Here is a 23,659-nt window from a genome sequence, read left to right on the forward strand (position 1 = left end):
CCCTCTAGGAGGTCACAAAGCACCAACCTGATCTCCCTGTGCTATGCGGCTGCTTCCCACCAGCCATCCACTTCACGTTTGGTAGTGTATATATGTCCATGCCACTCTCTCACTTTGTCCCAGCTTACCCTTCCCCCTCCCCATATCCTCAAGTCCATTCTCTAGTAGGTCTGTGTCTTCATTCCTGTCTTGTCCCTAGGTTCTTCATGACCATTATTTTTTCTTTTTAGATTCGATATAGATGTGTTAGCATACGGTACTTGTTTTTCTCTTTCTGACTTACTTCACTCTGTATGACAGACTCTAAGTCCATCCACCTCACTACAAATAACTCACTTTCGTTTCTCTTTATGGCTGAGTAATATTCCATTGTACATATGTACCACATCTTCTTTATCCATTCATTTGTTGATGGACACTTAGGTTGCTTCCATGTCCTGGCTATTGTAAATAGAGCTGCAATGAATATTTTGGTACACGATTCTTTTTATTTATTTATTTATTTATTTTGCGGTACACGGGCCTCTCACCACTGTGGCCTCTCCCATTGCGGAGCACAGGCTCCGGACGCGCAGGCTCAAGTGGCCGTGGCTCACAGGCCCAGCCGTTCCGTGGCATGTGGGATCCTCCTGGACCGGGGCACGAACCCGCATCCCCTGCACTGGCAGGCGAACTTCCAACCACTGCGCCACTAGGGAAGCCCACGATTCTTTTTGAATTATGGTTTTCTCAGGGTATATGCCCAGTAGTGGGATAGCTGGGTCGTATGGTAGTTCTATTTTTAGTTTGTTAAGGAACCTCCATACTGTTCTCCATAGTGGCTGTATCAATTTACATTCCCACCAACAGTGCAAGAGGGTTCCCTTTTCTCCACACCCTCTCCAGCATTTATTGTTCGTTGATTTTTTGATGATGGCCATTCTGACTGGTGTGAGACGATATCTCATTTTGTATTGATTTGCATTTCTCTAATGATTAATGATGTTGAGCATTCTTCCATGTGTTTGTTGGCAATTTGTATATCTTCTTTGGAGAAAGGCCTATTTAGGTGTTCTGCCATTTTTGGATTGGGTTGTTTGTTTTTTTTTGACATTGAGCTGCATGAGCTGCTTGTAAATATTGGAGATGAATCCTTTGTCAGTTGCTTCACTTGCAAATATTTTCTCCCATTCTGAGGGTTGTCTTTTGGTCTTGTTTATGGTTTCCTTTGCTGTGCAAAAGCTTTGAAATTTCATTAGGTCGCATTTGTTTATTTTTGTTTTTATTTCCATTTCTCTAGGAGGTGGGTCAAAAAGGATCTTGCTGTGATTTATGTCATAGGGTGTTCTGCCTATGTTTTCCTCTAAGAGTATTAGAGTGTCTGGCCTTACATTTAGGTGTTTAATCCATTGTGAGTTTATTTTTGTGTATGGTTTTAGGGAGTGTTCTAATTTCATTCTTTTACGTGTAGCTGTCCTGTTTTCCCAGCACCACTTATTGAAGAGGCTGTCTTTCTCCATTGTATATTCTTGCCTCCTTTATCAAAGATAAGGTGACCGTAGGTGCGTGGGTTTATCTCTGGGCTTTCTATCCTGTTCCATTGATCTATCTTTCTGTTTTTGTGCCGGAACAATACTGTCTTGATTACTGTAGCTTTGTAATATAGTCTGAAGTCAGGGAGCCTGATTCCTCCAGCTCCATTTTTCATTCTCAAGATTGCTTTGGCTATTCGGGGTCTTTTGTGTTTCCATACAAATTGTGAAATTTTTTGTTCTAGTTCTGTGAAAAATTCCAGTGGTAGTTTGGTAGGAATTGCATTGAATCTGTAGATTGCTTTGGGTAGTAGAGTCATTTTCACAATGTTGATTCTTCCAATCCAAGAACATGGTATATCTCTCCATCTATTTGTATCATCTTTAATTTCTTTCATCAGTGTCATAATTTTCTGCATAAACGTCTTTTTTTTTTTTTTACTTCTTTTTTTTTTTTTTTTTACATCTTTATTGGGGTATAATTGCTTTACAATGGTGTGTTAGTTTCTGCTTTATAACAAAGTGAATCAGTAATACATAAACATATGTTCCCATATGTCTTCCCTGTTGCGTCTCCCTCCCTCCCACCCTCCCCATCCCACCCCTCCAGGCTGTCACAAAGCACCGAGCCAATATCCCTGTGCCATGCGGCTGCTTCCCACTAGCTATCTACCTTACTGCGTTTGTTAGTGTGTATATGCCCATGACTCTTTCTCGCCCTGTCACAGCTCACCCTTCCCCCTCCCCATAACCTCAAGTCCGTTCTCTAAGAGGTCTGCGTCTTTATTCCTGCTTTACCCCTAGGTTTTTCATGACATTTTTTTTTCTTAAATTCCATATATATGTGTTAGCATACGGTATTTGTCTCTCTCTTTCTGACTTACTTCACTCTGTATGACAGACTCTAGGTCTATCCACCTCATTACAAATAGCTCAATTTCGTTTCTTTTTATGGCTGAGTAATATTCCATTGTATATATGTGCCACATCTTCTTTATCCATTCATCCGATGACGGGCACTTAGGTTGTTTCCATCTCCAGGCTATTGTAAATAGAGCTGCAATGAACATTTTGGTACATGTCTCTTTTTGAATTATGGTTTTCTCAGGGTATATGCCCAGTAGTGGGATTGCTGGGTCATATGGTAGTTCTATTTGTAGCTTTTTAAGGAACCTCCATACTGTTCTCCACAGTGGCTGTATCAATTTACATTCCCACCAACAGTGTAAGAGGGTTCCCTTTTCTCCACACCCTCTCCAGCATTTATTGTTTCTAGATTTTTTGATGATGGCCATTCTGACTGGTGTGAGATGATATCTCATTGTAGTTTTGATTTGCATTTCTCTAATGATTAGTGATGTTGAGCATTCTTTCATGTGTTTGTTGGCAGTCTGTATATCTTCTTTGGAGAAATGTCTATTTAGGTCTTCTGCCCATTTTTGGATTGGGTTGTTTGTTTTCTTGTTATTGAGCTGCATGAGCTGCTTGTAAATTTTGGAGATTAATCCTTTGTCGGTTGCTTCATTTGCAAATATTTTCTCCCATTCTGAGGGTTGTCTTTTGGTCTTGTTTATGGTTTCCTTTGCTGTGCAAAAGCTTTGAAGTTTCATTAGGTCCCATTTGTTTATTTTTGTTTTTATTCCCATTACTCTAGGAGGTGGGTCAGAAAGGATCTTGCTTTGATTTATGTCCTAGAGTGTTCTGCCTATGTTTTCCTCTAAGAGTTTGATAGTTTCTGGCCTTACATTTAGGTCTTTAATCCATTTTGAGCTTATTTTTGTGTATGGTGTTAGGGAGTGATCTAATCTCATACTTTTACATGTACCTGTCCAGTTTTCCCAGCACCACTTATTGAAGAGGCTGTCCTTTCTCCATTGTACATTACTGCCACCTTTATCAAAGATAAGGTGTCCATATGTGCATGGGTTTATCTCTGGGCTTTCTATCCTGTTCCATTGATCTATCTTTCTGTTTTTGTGCCAGTACCATACCGTCTTGATGACTGTAGCTTTGTAGTATAGTCTGAAGTCAGGGAGCCTGATTCCTCCAGCTCCATTTTTCATTCTCAAGATTGCTTTGGCTATTCGGGGTCTTTTGTGTTTCCATACAAATTGTGAAATTTTTTGTTCTAGTTCTCTGAAAAATTCCAGTGGTAGTTTGGTAGGAATTGCATTGAATCTGTAGATTGCTTTGGGTAGTAGAGTCATTTTCACAATGTTGATTCTTCCAATCCAAGAACATGGTATATCTCTCCATCTATTTGTATCATCTTTAATTTCTTTCATCAGTGTCATAATTTTCTGCATAAACGTCTTTTGTCTCCTTAGGTAGGTTTATTCCTAGATATTTTATTCTTTCTGTTGCAGTGGTAAATGGGAGTGTTTTCTTAATCTCACGTTCAGATATTTCATCATTAGTGTATAGGAATGCAAGAGATTTCTGTGCATTAATTTTCAATTGTGCTACTTGACCAAATTCATTGATTAGCTCTAGTAGTTTTCTGGTAGCATCTTTAGGATTCTCTATGTATAGTATCATGTCATCTGCAAACAGTGACAGCTTTACTTCCTCTTTTCCAATTTGGATTCCTCTTATTTCTTTTTCTTCTCTGATTGCTGTGGCTAAAACTTACAAAACTATGTTGAATAATACTAGTGAGAGTGGGCAACCTTGTCTTGTTCCTGATATTAGTGGAAATGCTTTCAGTTTTTCACCATTGAGGATGATGTTGGCTGTGGGTTTGTCATATATGGCCTTTATTATGTTGAGGAAAGTTCCCTCTATGCCTACTTTCTGGAGGGTTTTTATCATAAATGGGTGTTGAAGTTTGTCGAAAGCTTTCTCTGCATCTTTTGAGATGATCATATGGTTTTTCTCCTTCGATTTGTTAATATGGTGTATCACATTGATTGATTTGCCTATATTGAAGAATCCTTGCATTCCTGGGATAAATCCCACTTGATCATGGTGTATGATCCTTTTAATGTGCTGCTGGATTCTATTTGCTAGTATTTTGTTGAGGATCTTTGCATCTATGTCCATCAGTGATATTGGTCTGTAGTTTTCTTTCCTTGTGACATCTTTGTGGTTTTGGTATCAGGGTGATGGTGGCCTCATAGAATGAGTTTAGGAGTATTCCTACCTTTGCTTTATTTTGGAAGAGTTTGAGAAGGATAGGTGTTAGCTTTTCTCTAAATGTTTGATAGAATTTGCCTGTGAAGCCATCTGGTCCTGGGCTTTTTGTTGGAAGATTTTAAATCACAGTTTCAATTTCAATGCTTGTGATTGGTCTGTTCATATTTTCTATTTCTTCTTGTTTCAGTCGCGGAAGTTTGTGCATTTCTAAGAATTTGTCCATTTCTTCCTGGTTGTCCATTTTATTGGCATATAGTTGCTTGTAGTAATCTCTCATGATCCTTTGTATTTCTGCAGTGTCAATTGTTACTTCTCCTTTTTCATTTCTAACTCTATTGATTTCAGTCTTCTCTCTTTTTTTCTTGATGAGTCTGGCTAATGGTTTATCAATTTTGTTTATGTTCTCAAAGAACCAGCTTTTAGTTTTATTGATCTTTGCTATAGTTTCTTTCATTTCTTTTTCATTAATTTCTGATCTGATCTTTATGATTTCTTTCCTTCTGCTAACTTTAGGGGTTTTTTTGTTTCTTCTTTCTCTAATTGCTTTAGGTGTAAGTTTAGGTTCTTTATTTGAGATGTTTCTTCTTTCTTAATGTAGGATTGTATTGCTGTAAACTTCCCTCTTAGAACTGCTTTGCTGCATCCCATTGGTTTTGGGTCGTCGTGTTTTCATCCTTTTTTTCTAGGTATTTTTTGATTTCCTCTTTGATTTCTTCAGTGATCTCTTGATTATTTAGTAGTGTATTGTTTACCCTTCATCTGTTTGTATTTTTTACAGATTTTTTCCTGTAATTAATATGTAGTCTCATAGCACTTTGGTCAGGAAAGATACTTGATACGATTTCAATTTTCGTAAATTTACCAAGGCTTGATTTGTGACCCAAGATATGATCTATCCTGGAGAATGTTCCATGAGCACTTGAGAAGAATGTGTATTCTGTTGTTTTTGGATGGAATGTCCTATAAATATCAATTGAGTCCATGTAGTTTAATGTATCATTTAAAGCTGTGTTTCCTTATTTATTCTCATTTTGGATGATCTGTCCATTGGTGAAAGTGGAGTGTTAAAGTCCCCTACTATGATTGTGTTACTATCGATTTCCCCTTTTATGGCTGTTAGCATTTGCCTTATGTATTGATGTGCTCCTATGTTGGGTGCATAAATATTTACAATTGTTATATCTTCTTGTTGGATTGATCCCTTGATCATTCTGTAGTGTCCCTCTTTGTCTCTTGTAATACTCTTTGTTTTAAAGTCTATTTTGGCTGATATGAGAATTGCTGCTCCAGCTCTCTTTTGATTTCCATTTGCATGGAATATCTTTTTCCATCCCCTCACTTTCAGTCTGTATGTGTCCGTAGGTGTGAAGTGGGTCTCTTGTAGACAGCATATATATGGGTCTTGTTTTTGTATCCATTCAGCTGGTCTATGTCTTTTGGTTGGAGCATTTAGTCCGTTTACATTTAAGGTAGTTATCGATATGTATGTTGCTATTACCATTTTCTTAATTGTTTTGGGTTTGTTATTGTAGGCCTTTTCCTTCTCTTGTGTTTCCTGCCCAGAGAAGTTCCTTTAGCATTTGTTTTAAAGCTGGTTTGGTGGTGCTGAATTCTCTTAGCTTTTGCTTGTCTGTAAAGGTTTTAATTTCTCCATCGAATCTGAATGAGATCCTTCCTGGGTAGAGTAATTTTGGTTGTAGGTTTTTCTCCTTCATCACTTTAAACATGTCCTGCCACTCCCTTCTGGCTTGCAAGGTTTCTGTTGAAAGATCAGCTATTAACCTTATCAGGATTCCCTTGTATGTTATTTGTTGTTTTTCCCTTGCTGCTTTTAATATTTTTTCTTTGTATTTAATTTTTGATAATTTGATTAATATGTGTGTTGTCCTGTTTCTCCTTGGATTTATCCTGTATGGGACTCTCTGTGCTTCCTTGACTTGATTAACTATTTCCTTTCTCATATTAAGGAAGTTTTCAACTATAATCTCTTCAAATATTTTCTCAGTCCCTTTCTTATACTCTACTTCTTCTGGGACCCCTATCATTAGAATGTTGGTGCATTTAATGTTGTCCCAGAGGTCTCTGAGACTGTCCTCAATTCTTTTCATTCTTTTTTCTTTATTCTGCTCTGCAGTAGTTATTTCCACTACTTTTTCTTCCAGGTCACTTATCCGTTCTTCTGTCTCAGTTATTCTGCATAGGGTGTCCAGCACTGTAGCTTGCTGGTCATTGAGTGGAGCTGGGTCTTAGCGTTGAGATGGAGATCTCTGGTAGAGCTTTCGCTGTTTGATATTACGTGGAGCTCTGAGGTGTCTGGTGGACCAATGTCGTGAACTAGGCTGTTCCACCTCAGAGGCACAGGCGTGACACCCGGCTGGAGCACCAAGACCCTGTCAGCCACACAGGTCAGAAAAAAGGGAGGAAATAGAAAAGAAAAGGAAAAGGAAAAGGAAAAGAAAGGAAAGGAAAGAAAGAGGGGGGGAGGGAGGGAGGAAGGAGGAAAGAAAGAAAGAAAAATAATAAAGTTATTAAAAAATTGTTAAAAGTTTAAATGTAATAAATAAAAAAGAAAGAAAGAAGAGAGCTACCAAATCAAAAAACAAGTCCACCAATGATAACATGTGCTAAAAGCTATACTAAAAAAAAAAGCAAAACCAGAAACAGACAGACAGACAGAACCCTAGGACAAATGGTAAAAGAAAAGCTATACAGACAAACTCACACAAAGAAGCATGCACATACGTCTACAGTTGCTCCCAAATTCCACCGCCTCAATTTTGGGATGATTCATTGTCTATTCCGGTATTCCAGAGATGCAGGGTACAGCAAGTTGATTGTGGAGATTTAATCCTCTGCTTCTGAGACTGCTGGAGAGATTTCACTTTCTCTTCTTTGTTCGCACAGCTCCTGGGGTTCAGCTTTGGATTTGGCCCCGCCACTGTGTGTAGGTGGCCTGAGGGCGTCTGTTCCCGCTGAGACAGGAGGGAGTTAAAGGAGCAGCTGCTTCGGGGTCTCTGGCTCACTCAGGCTGGGCGGGGGGAGGGAGGAGTATGGATGCGGGGTGAGCCTGCGGTGGCAGAGGCCGGCGTGACGTTGCACCAGCCTGAGGCACGCCGTGCGTTCTCCTGGGGAGGTTGTCCCTGGATCACGGGACCCTGGCAGTGGCGGGCTGCACAGGCTCCTGGGAGAGGAGGTGTGGATAGTGACCTGTGCTTGCACACAGGCTTCTTGGTGGCGGCAGCAGCGGCCTTAGCGTCTCATGCCCGTCTCTGGGGTCCGTGCTGATAGCCACGGCTCGCACCGTCCCTGGAGCTCGTTTAGGTGGCGCTCTTAATCCCCTCTCCTCGAGCACCCCAAAACAATGGTCTCTTGCCTCTTAGGCAGCTCCAGAGTTTTTCCCGGACTCCCTCCTGGCTAGCTGTGGTGCACTAGCCCCCTTTAGGCTGTGTTCATGCCGCCAACCCCAGTCCTCTCCCTGCGATCCGACCTCCGAAGCCCGAGCCTCTCCCAGCCCCCGCCCTCCCCGGCGGGTGAGCAGACAAGCCTCGGGCTGGTGAGTGCTGGTTGGCACCAATCCTCTGTGCAGGAATCTCTCTGCTTTGCCCTCCGCACCCCTGTTGCTGCGCTCTCCTCTGCGGCTCCGAACCTTCCCCCCTCCGCCACCCGCAGTCTCTGCCCGCGAAGGGGCTTCTAGTGTGTGGAAACCTTTCCTCCTTCACAGCTCCCTCCCACTGGTGCAGGTCCCGTCCCTATTCTTTTGTCTCTGTTTTTTCTTTTTTCTTTTGCCCTAGCCAGGTACGTGGGGAGTTTCTTGCATTTCAGGAAGTCTTCTGCCAGCATTCAATAGGTGTTCTGTAGGAGTTGTTCCACATGTAGATGTATTTCTGATGTATTTGTGGGGAGGAAGGCGATCTCCACGTCTTACTCCACTGCCATCTTGAAGGTCTCCCCAAACTAATAGCTCTTAAAAACTTGTGTCTATAGCTCCAATTCAGTGAGTATAAAGAGCTATACCAATGCCAGCCCGTAATACCAACATGTTCAGAAGATCAAAATCGTAGCCACACAGACAAGAACTCCCATTTGTTCAATGACTCAGCTACAGTGGACACATCTGCTTTAGATGGACGGTTGGATTTCCTGATATTTATGGTTCCTTTGGAATCTAAGTTTCTATGTAAGTATAGGATGGAGTCTACAATTTGAAACTCAAGATAATACATTTTTATTCTTCATTATTTGGAATATGATTGCCTACATTACTTATAGTGGCTAGGCAAACAGAACAGATATTATACTTTCCTCTTCATTGTCATTACCATTTCCAAAGGCAACAGGGTAACTCGTGTATTCGTCCACACTTAAGGAAAACAGATTGTTGGAAGAGCAGAGGGCCACGCTTAGAGGAACACTGTTTTATCTCTGCTCTGCACAAGTGCATGGCTCATGTGTAACTTTGACTCTGTCTGAGCATGTTGGCAGATACTTGTTGAGCAATATAATGCATAGGTTCTGGAATCAGAGAGTACTGAGTTTAGAAGGCCATTCTCAAAAGGTAGAATGGCATAGTGGTTAACAACACAGTCTCTGGAACCCAAATGCTTGAGTATGAATCCTGATTTCCCCACGTACTAGCTCTGGGACCTTGACTTTCTATCCTTCAATTATCCCTTCTGTAAAATGGGAATAATAATAGTGCCCTCCTCACAGATTTGCTGAGGAGGTGAAATTTGTTACTATTTGTGCTTAGTACAACTGATGGCACATTATAGGTGCTCTCTTTGTGCCATAAATGTAAATCCTCATTCAAGTGGATCTGACTCAGGCAAGTTGGGATTCATGCTCTAGCCCTGCCACTCACTCATTTTATGACCATGGGCAGCACTTAACCCCTCTCTGATCTATCTATACAGGAGATTTAAAATAAGAGCACCTACCTCAGAGAGGTGTTGTAGGGATTGAATGTGCTATACATGTGAAATTACTTAATAGGACCCAGCATGTGGTAAGTGTTAGGAAATACTAACTATTATTGCCATCATTAAAAGTGATGTTGTCTCAGGACTTCCCTGTTGGCGCAGTGTTTAAGAATCCACCTGCCAGGGCTTTCCTGGTGGCGCAGTGGTTGAGAGTCCGCCTGCCGATGCAGGGGACACGGGTTCGTGCCCCGGTCCGGGAGGATCCCACATGCCGCAGAGCGGCTGGGCCCGTGGGCCATGGCTGCTGAGCCTGCGCCTCCGGAGCCTGTGCTCCGCAATGGGAGAGGCCGCAGCGGTGAGAGGCCCGCGTACCGCAAAAAAAAAAAAAGAATCCACCTGCCAATGCAGGGGACACGGGTTCAAGCCTGGGAAGATCCCACATGCCACAGAGCAACTAAGCCTGTGCGCCACAACTACTGAGCCTGCGCTCTAGAGCCCGCGAGCCACAACTACTGAAGCCTGCACGCCTAGAGCCCATGCTCCGCAACAAGAGAAGCCACCACAATGAGAAGCCCGCGCACCACAACGAAGAGTAGCCCCTGCTCTCCACAACTAGAGAAAGCCCATGCACAGCCATGAAGACCCAACGCAGCCAAAAAAAAAAGTGATGCCTCAACTCTCCCAGTTTTGTCCATTAACTCAATACACATCAATTCTAAACTTTTCCAGACATCTTGCCTTCTCTGTCTTGCTTCTTTCTAGACACTTGCAATTTCATGACTGGCCAACACCACAACTGAACTCAAAGAAAACGAAACTTTTCATGATCCCAGCTAATAAGTGCCTCTTAGGTTTCCCTCCTTGCTGGGAATGGCACCACTACCTTCCTCCAAACTCAAATAGTGGATGGTGCTATCGCTTATTGTATTCATCACTTTCACTCACACATGCCCAATTCTATTTAACTCTGCATAGAAAGCCTCATTTACTCTCAGCTCCTTCAGTGACTCCTAGTTGCAGAAATCATGGTTTCTAGGTTGACTATTAAAATGCATTCCCAATTTCTTTCTCTGAATCCATTCTCTTATGTTCTAGCCTTGTTTTTACTAAGTACATCTAAAATATTATTTCTCTCTTGAACAACCTTCATTTGCCGTGACATTAAATAGAGACACCTCAGCCTGATCTGTAAACACCTTGCACATGACAATCCTATCCAACCTTTCCAGATGTGGTTCTCCTACCGTCCTCAGAGTTTACGGTGCTCCTCAACTATCCTCTGTCCTTTGCTGGATCTAGTCTTTCTTCATAGTCTTTCTAACTACCCCTCCGCCAAAAGCAAGTCACTCAAAATTCCCCTGGCACATTTTCATACTTCTTTTATAATAATGACTGTATCCATTCAGAGTCAAGTATTTTGTCCAAACCACCACTTGCCCAATCAAGGCACAAGTTACAAGAGTAAACGTATTTAGTGCTTTTCTCTATTTTTTGTATTCTGAGTAGTGACAATCGCATGAAGTATTCCTAGATCAGTAAACTGTTACTGTTAAGTTGCTTACACAGAGATTGCATGTCTACGGCAATTGCCCTAGGCTTACAGTTTACCTTGTGCCTCTGTTCTCCTGGTTAGCCTGAGTGATTGACGTGTGACTCCGTTCTTGCCAGATTTTATCACCTGTAGCTAGTTTACTCTGGTTCAGAATACTGATTTTGCAAAAGAGAGGAAGCTAAGGTTGTTATTCTATCCATATTTATTTCCCCAGGAGTAACAAATAGATCCAGAGAATAGGTGCCTTAGTTTTAAGTGTGCTATTACCTACAAAAGTAAAATATATATTTCTTGTACCAGGACCTTGTAACATTTTAATTTTGTAAACATCCTTCATAGAAATTAGCAGATTTTGACTACACTAAATATACACTAACTAAATATAGTTATTACTTGATTCATCTAAGAACTGATATCTTTTAAAAAATAAGTATTATTTTACTTAAAAATATCATTTAATTATTCCCTGATTTATAATTGTTGATAGGAAAGTTTTAGGTCACTTAATTCAGTATTTAATTGAGTTAAGCCTGTATTGAAATATTTTAAAAACTAATCAGGTTGAAACTTTAATAATTCACCATAAAAAATGCTAGCAATTTTGTTTCTTTTTCCCATTTTATTCTTTTACATAGTAACATCTCTTCCTGAAGGTCATATTTCTTCCCTATTAAAGAAAATGTGTATACTAACTTATTTTACCCCTTTTGTATTTGTGGATAGCTGGTATGCAAAATCTGAATAAACAATACAAAAATGATCCTCTTTCCAATCATGACAAGTGCTAAAAAATTGATATAAAAATTTAAAGATCATTTAATTATATTGTATTAGAATGATCTCCGACTTAAAATTACTCCCGCATTATTCCACTATGTACCTTTTAAGTAGACTACACAAAAGACCAAGCGATATACCTAATGCACCTGAAGAGTCATCATTTATATATTTGAGTTTTGTTCAGCTTTTAATGCCTTTTCACTGCCTTTACGATTGTCAGAAGTCAGTCAGCTAATAAAATACATGGGCGGAGATTTTCCTCTTGACCCGACATACGTGTATGAATTTATTTACCTCAAATTCCCGAAATTCCAAAAGTGATTGTGGTTTCAGGAAGCAGTTTTAGGAGTCAGAGGAGGACAAGCATGTTTGGGAGGGTCACTGCAAGCTCTCCTTGCCCTAGCCAGACTTCGCTGGCCTGCTGACCACAGTCCTGGCACAGCATCTATTTCCTCCCCACCCTCTGCCCAAGTCAGAGAAGTTGCCTTATTTGTCACAAAGTTCTTATTCATAGAGACACTTCATGCTGAGTTTATAGATTAAGAGACCCTCTAGCTCTTAAAAACCTTTAAATACAATATTTCCTCTTTGGGAAATCTGAGAAATAGATCATGAATTGATATGTCTTTCTTTACTCTCTAGGAGAAGATTCTGAAGATGTACCAGCTTCAACGAAAGCTAAAGGTAAAATTGTTATCTTCAGTTCACTATGAGTTTTCTCTTAAGTCTGCAATATTTTTTCTGTTTTATTTAACTATTCTTGATCTGGTTTTCAGCTTTACCTAAGCAATGTTTAGAGGTAGACTTATTTGTAAACAAACAGTTTTTGTACGTTATTTGGAAAACATATATATATATATATATATATCCATATATTGAAGCCTAACTGGACACTGATATATTTACAAGTAATTACTGAATAATTAGTTGGCCAATCTGCTTACAATAGCAATATTTCAAAATTATCATTTCACCAAGGATTGGGGAGATGTTATTTGACAGCAGAAGGTTCACATAAATGTTCAAATATGAGATTGATGTGTTTATTAAGAAAAATTAAGATAACTTGCCTATGCTGGCAACAATAGCATAGAGGAAAGATGGAAGCAAGGAAGGAAGGAAGGAAGGAAGGAAGCAAGGAAGGAAGGAAGGAAGGAAGGGAGGGAGGGAGGGAGGAAGACAGATCTCAAACCTCAGAAAAATTTGCTACAACCAGATACATGACCTTAGGCGAGTATTTCCAGGACTAAATTTCCTCATCTGTATTGTAAGGTTTTCAACTAATTTAATTTAATGCATTTTCTTCCTGAAGGGTTTCCTGGCTTCCTAGTTTGGCTTGTTATATGATAGATATTTGCTGTTCTACTTCGAGACTAAGAGTTTGCCTAAGAGGTGTTCTTGTCATCAAAATATAAGTGTTGTGGCAGTGTCTGGAATTAATTGACAGTGTGGAAGATAGCACTTTGAGAAAAGACACAAGAGAATAGTTTTCTGATTCTTATGAAATGATTTACACTCGTCTTAAGATATTTTTGAATATTAAAATTTTTAGATTTTTTAAAAATTGAATTATTAAGAACTATAACTTTTAATATATTTTTTAAATTTCTAGACCATAGCTTCTCAAACAATTTTATACACAAATCATTTGGAAATCTTGTTAAAATGAAATAAGTTGAGGTTGGGGACCAAGAACTGTGTTTATATCAGTTTCCCAAGTGATGCTGAAACTGCTGGCGCATGGATCACACTTTGAGAAGGAAGTTTTTTGAACTCATTTAGAATTTGATGAAATCTAAAACCTGCTTTAGATGAAACACACACACACACTCATATCTTAACATTTCATAGTTTTACAGGAAACTCGCAAAAGTTCATCTGTGGACACCAGTTAAGAACTTCTAACCTGGGAAAGGGGGTTCAAATGGATAGTGTCAAATTATCCTTTGTTAGATATACACATGGTGCATGTCACTCAAGCAAAAGAGTCCTTGAATCACATGAGAGAAGGAAAGGATACAGAATACTAGCCTGCTGCTATTCTTTCAGGACAAGGATGATCATTAAAACTTACGTCTCTCACAAATTTAAAATTATTTTGACTAAAATGTTTGTTTCATAGCCAGATTCCATCCTTACCATATTATAACTCTGAGCATCAAAAACCTCTTCTGAGAAAGGAATGGGTGTCAGCTAGCCCTCCATTAACATCAGGACCAGTTTCTATCTGAACAATCGCCTGTAACATTTCCCATTCTTTTCTTTCATTGCCTCCTCTTCTACTCCTGGATCTTACCTACTAAATTTTGTAGTTAAAGGCTGAACAGAATCTGAATAAGAACCTAGAGTATGTTCTAAGGAGGGCAAGTAGCTCCTGTTTCTTTCATACTGTGCATTTTTTGGCATTTTTCAGTTCCCTACATATTTGTATAATAGCTGTGAATGTACAAGTTATTTACTTTCATATTTTTGTATCTACTAGAAGAAGCTGAAGATGTGTCTTCCACAAAGAAGCAAAAAAGTAAGTTTTTTTAAAAAAATTAAAACTACTGAGGCATTCTGTAGATGGTATATATAAATTGAAACGTTAGACTCCCTTAAGAAGAAAAAGAAGAAGATTTTTAGCACAGACATGAAGAATAACATTACAGTAGGTCTCTTACATTTCAAAGAGAAGTTCTGCATTTTTTGCGTCAGGCAAGTGGCACATATTTGGAGGAATTACAAAGCAATGATGGAAGTGGCACTTACTGCAAACCGTTCTACACAGCTCTGACCCTGAGCACTCCAACCGGATCTGTGCTTAAATGCGTGCTACTGTCTGCTTTGTAAAAAGACAGCTGAAGTGATATGCTGAAATTTTTTATATCAAAAAGAAGAAAATGTAGAAATAGGTCTCAGCAATTCAATTGCTTAGAGACTCATTCTAAGAATGAAAGTTCTTTTGGATTGTTCTCGATATATGGCAGGCTCTTAATGTTCAATCTTTGGGATCGTTGATTTTAGAATGCAATCAGTATTCATATGCAGTTACAAAATTCAATGTCCAAGATTCTCATTATTTCAGTACTTTTAAATTAGATATTTTTCTTCAGATGGTAAAGCAATACATCTTGAATTCACATATGCATAAGAATCATTGCTGGACAGACTAAAGGAAGCAATTTTTAAAATAGGTGTAACCTAAGTTTGCTTCACATAATGCTTTTAAAGTAAAGAATAGACATTTATCTGAGGAAATGATGTCAATCATGTTCTCTGGGTTTTACAATGTTTCTTAGATGTATTTCTGAAGGAAATTAGAAAAATGTCCTCTATAATAGAAAATGCCTCCTGTTCTGTATTAATACTTGAATTATTGAACAAATATTAAGTGCCTACTATGTTCTAGGCACCATTTAGATGCTGGGGCTTCTGCAACAGATAAGAGGGATACTCATTATAACCCTTCATATAATCAGGTTATGTGGAATATAAAGAAATAAGCAGTTTTAATACTTTCAGATATGGTTGCAAAATCCATAAAGTCAATCTGGGCATGTTTCTGATTTATATAGCAATGCTTTCCCAATTGTTAACCTACTCATAACAAATTGTGGCTTTATCACATAACACTCAAAATCTCTTATTTCATAAATAAATATTAAAACATAATGAAATAGGTGGATTATATTAATGTCAGTTTCATGGTTGTGATATTATAGTATAATTTTGAAAAGATGTTAACCATTGGGGAAAACTAGGTGAAGGATACGTGGGCTCTCTCTGCATTATTTCTTACAACTGTATGCGACTCTACAATGATCTCAAAGTAAAAGGTTTAATTAAAAAGAAGTAAATAAATAAAATAATTCCATTATTTTAGTAAAAAAAGCACCAAGGTATCAAGTACTTTAAGTTCATTTTGGGATTTACTTGTAGCAAAACAATATTTTCTATTTTCATCTTACCATGAAGCAATTCTATAGTTTGATATTCATGAGCCTTTTATATAAGATCTAGAATAGGCAGCTATGATGGTATTTTCACTAATAACTATTTGACATCAATAAAATAAATGTCAGAACAGTGCCTACGGATCAGAAGGTTCAGCTGGAAAGTAGCCTGTTGTTGATGGACTCTTCGCCTTTTAGTACTGGTGCTGCCGTTTTCTGCCATCCTTCTGTGTAACCGTCCAACACCCAGGGGTGAGGGGGGTTGTGTTCCTGCCTCTGTCTGAGGCTAGAACAAAATAGAAAACAATTCTGGATGAGATAGAGTGGAAAGGAGAAGGACTAAACTCAAGATTTCTCCAAACTTTTCATCACTAAAAACCCAATGATTAAAGTCAGCTGACATCATGGATGATGAAATCAGAATAATCCCTTGTTGCTTTCCTTGGCTTCTTTCTACACACACTTTGCTTTATTCTACTTCGTAAACCCTTAGGCTCACATGGATTTGGCCAGCACGCCCCTCACCCCCATATCCCACATACCGCTAGCTGCAATTGTCATTCTCTTTCCTGGCCATGTGCAAGAAGTCTGTGGTTGGTTGACAGAATGCAAATGGATACGATGGACCACACTGAAGAGTCAGTAGGGGTCCATCATGGTGAGGAGGGGCTAAACTCACCATCTCTTAACAAAACTGCTACCTGGAAGCCTCGGCTCACTGGGCCCAGAGCTCATGCCGTATCCAATGCGCACACTGCCTCGCTGGGCTTTAAGTCCTTTCCTGTGTTGTTTTCTACTCTGACAACAGAGCTGCTATCTGGAGGCACTGCCCTAGAGAGTAACTGTGCCATCTCAGGAGAGTGCTTGCCTCCAGAGTAAGGGCAAGTGGAAAACCTCAAGACTTTACAAATCACAAGACTCTCTGTGGTGTTATTAACACACGCACGCGCACGCGCGCACACACACACACACACACACACACACACGAGTTGGTTACTTTGCATACTGATAAGCTCATGTTTTGAAACCTGTTACTACATACCAGTTTTTCCAAATACTGTGCACATCTAGATTCCTATAAACTAAACACTTTGACTTTCTATGCCAGGCTTTTCTTATTATCATTTTAATAATGGCTTATTATGTGCCAGGAAGGATTTCAAGTGGTTCACATATATGAACTTATTTAATTTCCACAATATTTCTGTGAGGTTTTTTGTTGTTGTCTTGATTTTACATGTGAGGAACTTGCTGGTTGTTGCCAAGGCTATCTGGCTGGAGAACCCATGTCCATATGTATTGTATTAGACTGCCTCACAGTGTTTTACCTCTGTTCCTAATCACATTCTACTTGTTTTAATAAATCATCATCCTCTATTCTTTAGGCCCCATCAGCTTCTTCCAATGTGTCTACTTGGATGGATACAATGGCTATGGATTTCAGTTTCCTGTCACTCCTGCACACCGCCCTGGAGAGAGCTCTGGCCAACCAAGTACTCCAGAACAGAAGCAACAAGGACGATAAGACACATATACACAGCCCTTACAAGTGCTTTAAGACTTTGAAAATAGGATCTTCTGTTTGTCCAGAGTGGCACGTGCAATTGAAATCATATAGTCCAGGGAATTTCTCTGAAAATATTTTACCCTCCTGCCTGGTGTAGAAAGAAAGAGTGAGCAAAGGGATCGAATGATAAGTAGACGAGTTGGAGGGTCTGGCGCTCAAGAATCTGTCATTTGTTTGTTGCTGGGTGTGGGTACTTATATTTTTCTATTTCCACTCGCTGTAGGGTTGTTCACAAATTAGGTTACATTTTACTTAATAATGGTCTTTTAAACATAATTGACACAATGACAAAATGAAATTTCTGGCTTCAGTTAGATATTTACTTTGAAGTGAAAACACGGACTATGCTTCAAGTTTAAAGGGTGTAGGAGCTCATACAAAGGCTGCTCTTTTGCATCATGTAGGTGTCTAAACTCAATTTACCCAGTAAGCTGATGTTTAATAGTTTGTTTTAACATCTTTATTGGATTACAATTGCTTTACAATGGTGTGTTAGTTTCTGCTGTATAACAAAATGAATCAGCTATACATATATCCCCATATCCCCTCCCTCTTGAGCCTCCCTCCCACCCTCCCTATCCCACCCCTCTAGGTGGACACAAAGCACTGAGCTGATCTCCCTGTGCTATGCAACTGCTTCTCACTAGTTATCAGTTTTACTTTTGGTAGTGTATATATGTCCATGCCACTCTCTCACTTCATCCCAGCTTACCCTGCCCCCTCCCCGTGTCCTCAAGTCCATTCTCTACGTCTGCGTCTTTATTCCTGTCCTGCCCCTAGGTTCTTCAGAACCATTCTTTTTTTAGATGTTTAATAGTTTGATTTGATTTCTGTCTATCTCTATTTTAGTTGTGACTATGCTCTAAAAATGAGTAACAGTTGCACCAAAGAATGCTTTAAGTTCCTTATGATGCTCTTTTAGAGCTCAAAATATCTCTGACCTTTAGACATGATAAGATGGAGTAGAAATGTTTGATGAATCTTATCTCTAAGATTTGTCTTGAATTACTATTAGGACATTCACTCCAGTGGAAATACACCATCCAGTTAGGCAAGTCTGGTGAATCATTTGTTTAAGTATAAGCAAATGAGATGTAGAATTGTCAGATTTCTGCAGACTGTGCCCTAATGAAAATGTCACCTGGGTGAAATTTTAGATCAATCACTAAATTGGGGTGACAGATACAAGAGTATTTTCATTTCACTTTAATAGGATCATTCTATGGAGTTAAACAGGTTTTATTTCTCAAAAGAGAAAAATATGAATGTCATTAGAGGTGAAGGAATACGTTTTAACCATAAGTGCTTCACGAGATGTCTTACTTATTTTTTAGGTAATTGGTTACCAGTGTCAGTGAAATGAATGACAATCTTTAACTTATTTTGATGATGCATCATTGGGAATAACTACTATAGTTTTGCCATCCTTTTGTCTCCCAGTGATATCAACACTTGTGTTTTTTACCACATTTTTCTATCAACTCTAAAAGTCATGCCAGGGAATTCCCTGGTGGTCCAGCGGTTACGACTCTGTACTTCCACTGCAGGGGGTAAGGGTTCCATCCCTGGTCGGGGAACTATGATCCCTCATGCTGTGTGGCGTGGCCAAAATAATTAAATAAATAAAAGTAGAAGTCATGCCACTGTGACCTTTATCATGTTTACAGTTGCAATTCAACTTATGACACATTAACTCAGGAAATAAATTGAGTTATTCTTTCTGGCTTTATAATTATCTTCAGCGAAGTCTGAAGTAGACAGAGCCGACACTAGCCAAGTCATTTATTTTCAAGGACTGCAACTAAGTTTTTTAGCTCCAAGATGTAGAACTCTGTTTTACTAGACTATCATTAGGGTAGGACATTAGTAACATGTTAATTATTAATAATGAATTTTCAGTGACTTTTGTGAAAAGTTGATCTTGGCCACAGGCTGGTGGACCTAACTTACACCACAAAAGCCAATGGTACAATGAACCAAGATTAATGACACTCCTTACGTGGGGTGCCTAAAAGTGTGTAACTTCAGTACTGACCAGATGGTACCATCTTGTAAAGCCTCTTCATGTAATAATGAAAACTTGTGGAAAGGACAGTGGATGAAGTTTATTGCTCAACTGCTGCCCTAGCTTGTCCAGTTTAATGACTAAAGGAATAGAGAGCAAATATGACAGTTTTCTCAATTTCATAGAGAAGAATGGTTTCATTCTTTTCCTTCAGTGACTATTGAGCATTTACTCTTTCTAGGGCACTGTGTTAGGCACTGGACTATATAAGAAAAATATCAGCGATAAATTCTTTTCCCAGCGCTATCCTGACACAATATGTGGCCTTGGAAAATTTGCTAAACATACTGCGCTTGTTTCCCTGTGTGTAAAATAGGGATTTCAGGACAAACAACCTTATACCTCACAGATGTACTGTGGAGACTGACAAAATATCTTAATACAGATATGACATAAAAAACATTTTCTGAAATAATACTTTTGGATGTGGCAGTACTTTTCCCTCTGAGTGCATTTCTATATTATTTTATTGTTTCTTTCACGCTCATTATGAAAACTATTTGATAAAAAAGTTAAATATGACAATTTCTTGTAATTAGAATTAGACAAATGAATTATGATGTTAACGATATTAATAATAATTGTTAAGGTTTATCTGCTTAAAGTTACAATGATAAGAGCACATGAAAAATATTAACTAAACTCATCTGTTCGTGCGAGTCCATCAAATAAAGTATTTCTAGTCCTTTCATGTTTGTGCTTTACATTTTAAAAGGAAAAGATAAATGGTTGGTTAAAAGTCATTGTCTTTAGTAGTTCACCTATAATTCATGTCATATTGGTCATGAACATGTAAGTAGTTAATAACTGTTTCAGTTCTTCATTTTGTCTAATTGGTATGAGCTACCCATCCCAACTCTTTACTCTGCCCCACACTTTACCTCTTATTAATAGATGAAGGTCTATAGAAAATAACTACCTAAGGTTTTAAATTTACATTTAGTTTTCATAAAGCCTGATAATGGGGCAAAGCTTTTTCGAAATAATTCCCATGAAAAGTGCTGGTATATTGTTTCCTTCTGGTACATCCCTGTCAAAACTCCTCATGGAAATATTGTGGAAACTAAAACTGTATATTGAGGGACTCATATTATTTCTTTGAGTTATTTTACTGGAAAAATCAGAGAGAATAGCCAATATTATTGCTGATTGAAAACTCAGAGACCATCTAGCCCAACTGGCAGTACAGAAAACAAACCTAGTCCCTATAGAAATGCATGAATTTGCCCAGTCACCAACTGCGTCAAAGCCAGGCCTAGAATATTAGTCTGCTAGCTCTCAAATGCCTTTAACTTTGTACTCAGGGTGCTATTACAAATCTTGGCTACTTTATCCAGCATCTCAAAATTTATTTTTAAATTATAATCGGTGTTAGAAATGTAATCCTGTGTGCAAAGACTTACTTTTTTCTACGTGAGAGCCTAAAAGGACCTTAAGTTGCATTCATTTGCTTTAGAGATAAACTGAATCTCAAAGATGTTAGGTGATGTGCCAAAGGGATTGCTAACTAGTAACAGAACTAGATTGAGAACCGGAATCTTCTGTTTTCTAATCCGCTGCATATAACCCACCCGGTGTGACTCCATATAAGTCTCCACCATCATCAACTTCCTATGTAATTTACACACTCATTAAGATGTGGAAACAGCACAATTTTCCAGGAACAGGGTTTCAGACAGCACTCTTTGCCCTACTCCTTTCAGGCCAATACTGCTGCTACCCTGTACCTGTTCCCCTTCAATAATCATATATGACCATAAAACATTTAGAAATTCCTGTGGATGCTTCCCTGTGTGTATAAAAATAGTTTTATTTTTCCACACAGTTTAACTGTAAAAAAGTCAAAAGTCACTGAAAGACCCCAAATAAAAAGAAAACAACTCTCTTTAAATTAATCTCAATGCATCCAAAGATGCAGGTTAACAAAATAAGTAAGAAAAACAGATGCTAACAAAAACACATTTAGACTCTAAAGGAAAGCTCCAAATAAATGATGAATTAGTGCATATTAATAATTAGAGTCATACAAATTTCAGAAGAAGTGCACGTTAATAAAGTGGTAATAGCAAAAAAAAATATTGGTTTCTCACACAGCCATGTTCAGTTCCAGGCCATGTGCCCTCTTCAAGATCATCAATTTCTGAGTCAATTCTCCATGTTGAAATTTTAGCAAGAACTAACTGCTTGCATTAGGTCATTAGGGCATTTTACTTTTTTTCCCCATTACATCCAAAGCTCTCTTAAATAAGTTAATAAGAGGTTGGGATCCCTCTGAGTAGGAGGGATCCCTCAGGATCTCTCTGAGTAGAGTTTCCAGGTCAGACGTGTTTTCAGAACAAGTCTGCTGTGGTAGAGAGCCCTGTGGCCTAAGGTCCTCAAAGTTGAGGTCAGATTCTAATTCTAGAGTAACTCTGGTCATTCATCTCCTCTGTTCCTCAGCTCTTCATCTCGAAACGAAAACAAATGTTCCTGCCACACAAGGTCATTCATCTTTGGTGAGGAAAGTTACAGGAAAGTACCTTGGAAAGTAATATTGGTAAGACCTTTCAAACTCCTTCTGGTTTTGTTATTAAATGGTCCAGCTATGCTCTGAACTGGAGACCTAGCATTGCTAAGTGTCATGAGCTAAAACAGCAAATGAAAGCCAGACCGGCATGAGCCAAACGCAAAAATGGGAACATCACCACTGGCAAAAAAATGTTTGCTTTAAAAAAATTCACTGTTTTGTGTTCTTTTCATGGAGCTGCTATAAATCAGTGGCAGCAGAATATCCTTCAAACCATTGAGTCAGAACCCACGGAGCTTGTAAGATATCTGTGAAAAGGTAGTGCTCTGAATGTAAAGCTGAGACAGAACACCAACTGACTCTTGTACCCTAGACACTGCCACAGAATCGAACATTTGTTAGAAGGTCTGAAGGTGTTTCAGCAATGTAAGTTAGTGAAGGCGGTGTCAAAATAAATACTACTGCATCTTAAAACAAGTAGCCTACGTCTTGGCTTAGAAAATAACTCTCTCTCTCCCTCTCATATTCAGAATTCAATGGCAAATCATTTGTATATTTGTATATATTTGATGCCATCATGGACAGAGTTGGGATGATCTGAAAGGAAAGTACATTCTTTAAAAAGGAGGCACTATTTTATAGAAAAGACAAGACAGCTGTGAATTCCAGCAATTTTGAGGGACAAATGTAGCAAACAATTCCATTTTTTCATCTTTGGAACATCTACTCATGAAAAAATATTTTTAAAATTGGGAATACATTAATGTTGCTCAAAGTCAAAATGGTATTAAAGGTATACATCGAAAGTATCATCTCACCCCATCCTCGTTGCTTCAGTTTCCCATCCACTCCTTTACTTCCCACAGCTAATCACATTGACAGATTCTTGTGTATTCATCCTATGAAAATACAAAGGTAAACTAATACATGTTCTCATTTTGATACTTCTCTTACACAAACAGTACATATCATAAACATTGTTCTGTACCTTCCTTTCTTCATCTAATGTATCTTCAATTATTTGTTTATGTCAGTATATACAGAGCTTCCTTATTAATATAGACAAGTATAGATAGATGTATTTTTTGCGCACATCTTGAGTGGAGAGCTGGAGGCATGTATTAAACCACCACTCAGGTCAAGATATAGAACCTTAACAGTGCCGCAGAAGCCTCATTCATATCTCATCAAGTTAATATCCCCGGATAACCACTATTCTGACTTTATCATCAAAGAACTGTCTTGACTGTTTTGACCTTCATATAAATGAAATCATAAATTATTCATCTTTATATCCAGTTTCTATTCTATGTAATTATCATTACACAGGTCAGACTCATTCATATTGTTTACATTCTAAAGAAGTAGTTTATTCATTTTCATTGTTTTATAGTGTTCACGTATGTATATACCAAAGAATTTATTTATACATTCTATTGTGGGTGGGTATTTGGACATCTCCAGTTTCTGTCCAGTGTAATAGCACTGCTATAAATATTCTTGTTAGTTTCTTATATTGCATACATATGTACATGGGTCGGGGGGGTGTTATAGCTCAGAGGTGAATTGTTGACTTATAGAGTATGTGAATGTTCATTTTTAGTAGATAATTCCAAACAGTTTTCTAACTGGTTGTAACAGTTTGCACTCCAACAACAGAGTACGAAATTTCCAGCTGCCTCAATCCTT

General features: G+C 38.6%; 1 protein-coding gene across 1 annotated transcript in view; it reads left to right on the forward strand.

Annotated features, from left to right (window-relative positions):
• Window positions 1-20,153, forward strand: part of LOC132530857 (triadin-like) — a 42,012-nt gene extending 21,859 nt beyond the window's left edge. Inside the window, exons 8-10 of the mRNA XM_060168348.1 lie at window positions 12,540-12,581; window positions 14,380-14,418; window positions 17,218-20,153. Of these exons, the coding sequence (XP_060024331.1) occupies window positions 12,540-12,581; window positions 14,380-14,418; window positions 17,218-17,357 (221 nt within the window). The 3' untranslated portion in view covers window positions 17,358-20,153. The remainder of the gene's footprint in view (window positions 1-12,539; window positions 12,582-14,379; window positions 14,419-17,217) is intronic.
• The last annotated feature ends 3,506 nt before the right edge of the window (window positions 20,154-23,659 follow it).

This window comes from Lagenorhynchus albirostris, chromosome 12, assembly GCF_949774975.1.
Source record: "Lagenorhynchus albirostris chromosome 12, mLagAlb1.1, whole genome shotgun sequence".
In the NCBI taxonomy this organism is placed as follows: domain Eukaryota; kingdom Metazoa; phylum Chordata; class Mammalia; order Artiodactyla; family Delphinidae; genus Lagenorhynchus; species Lagenorhynchus albirostris.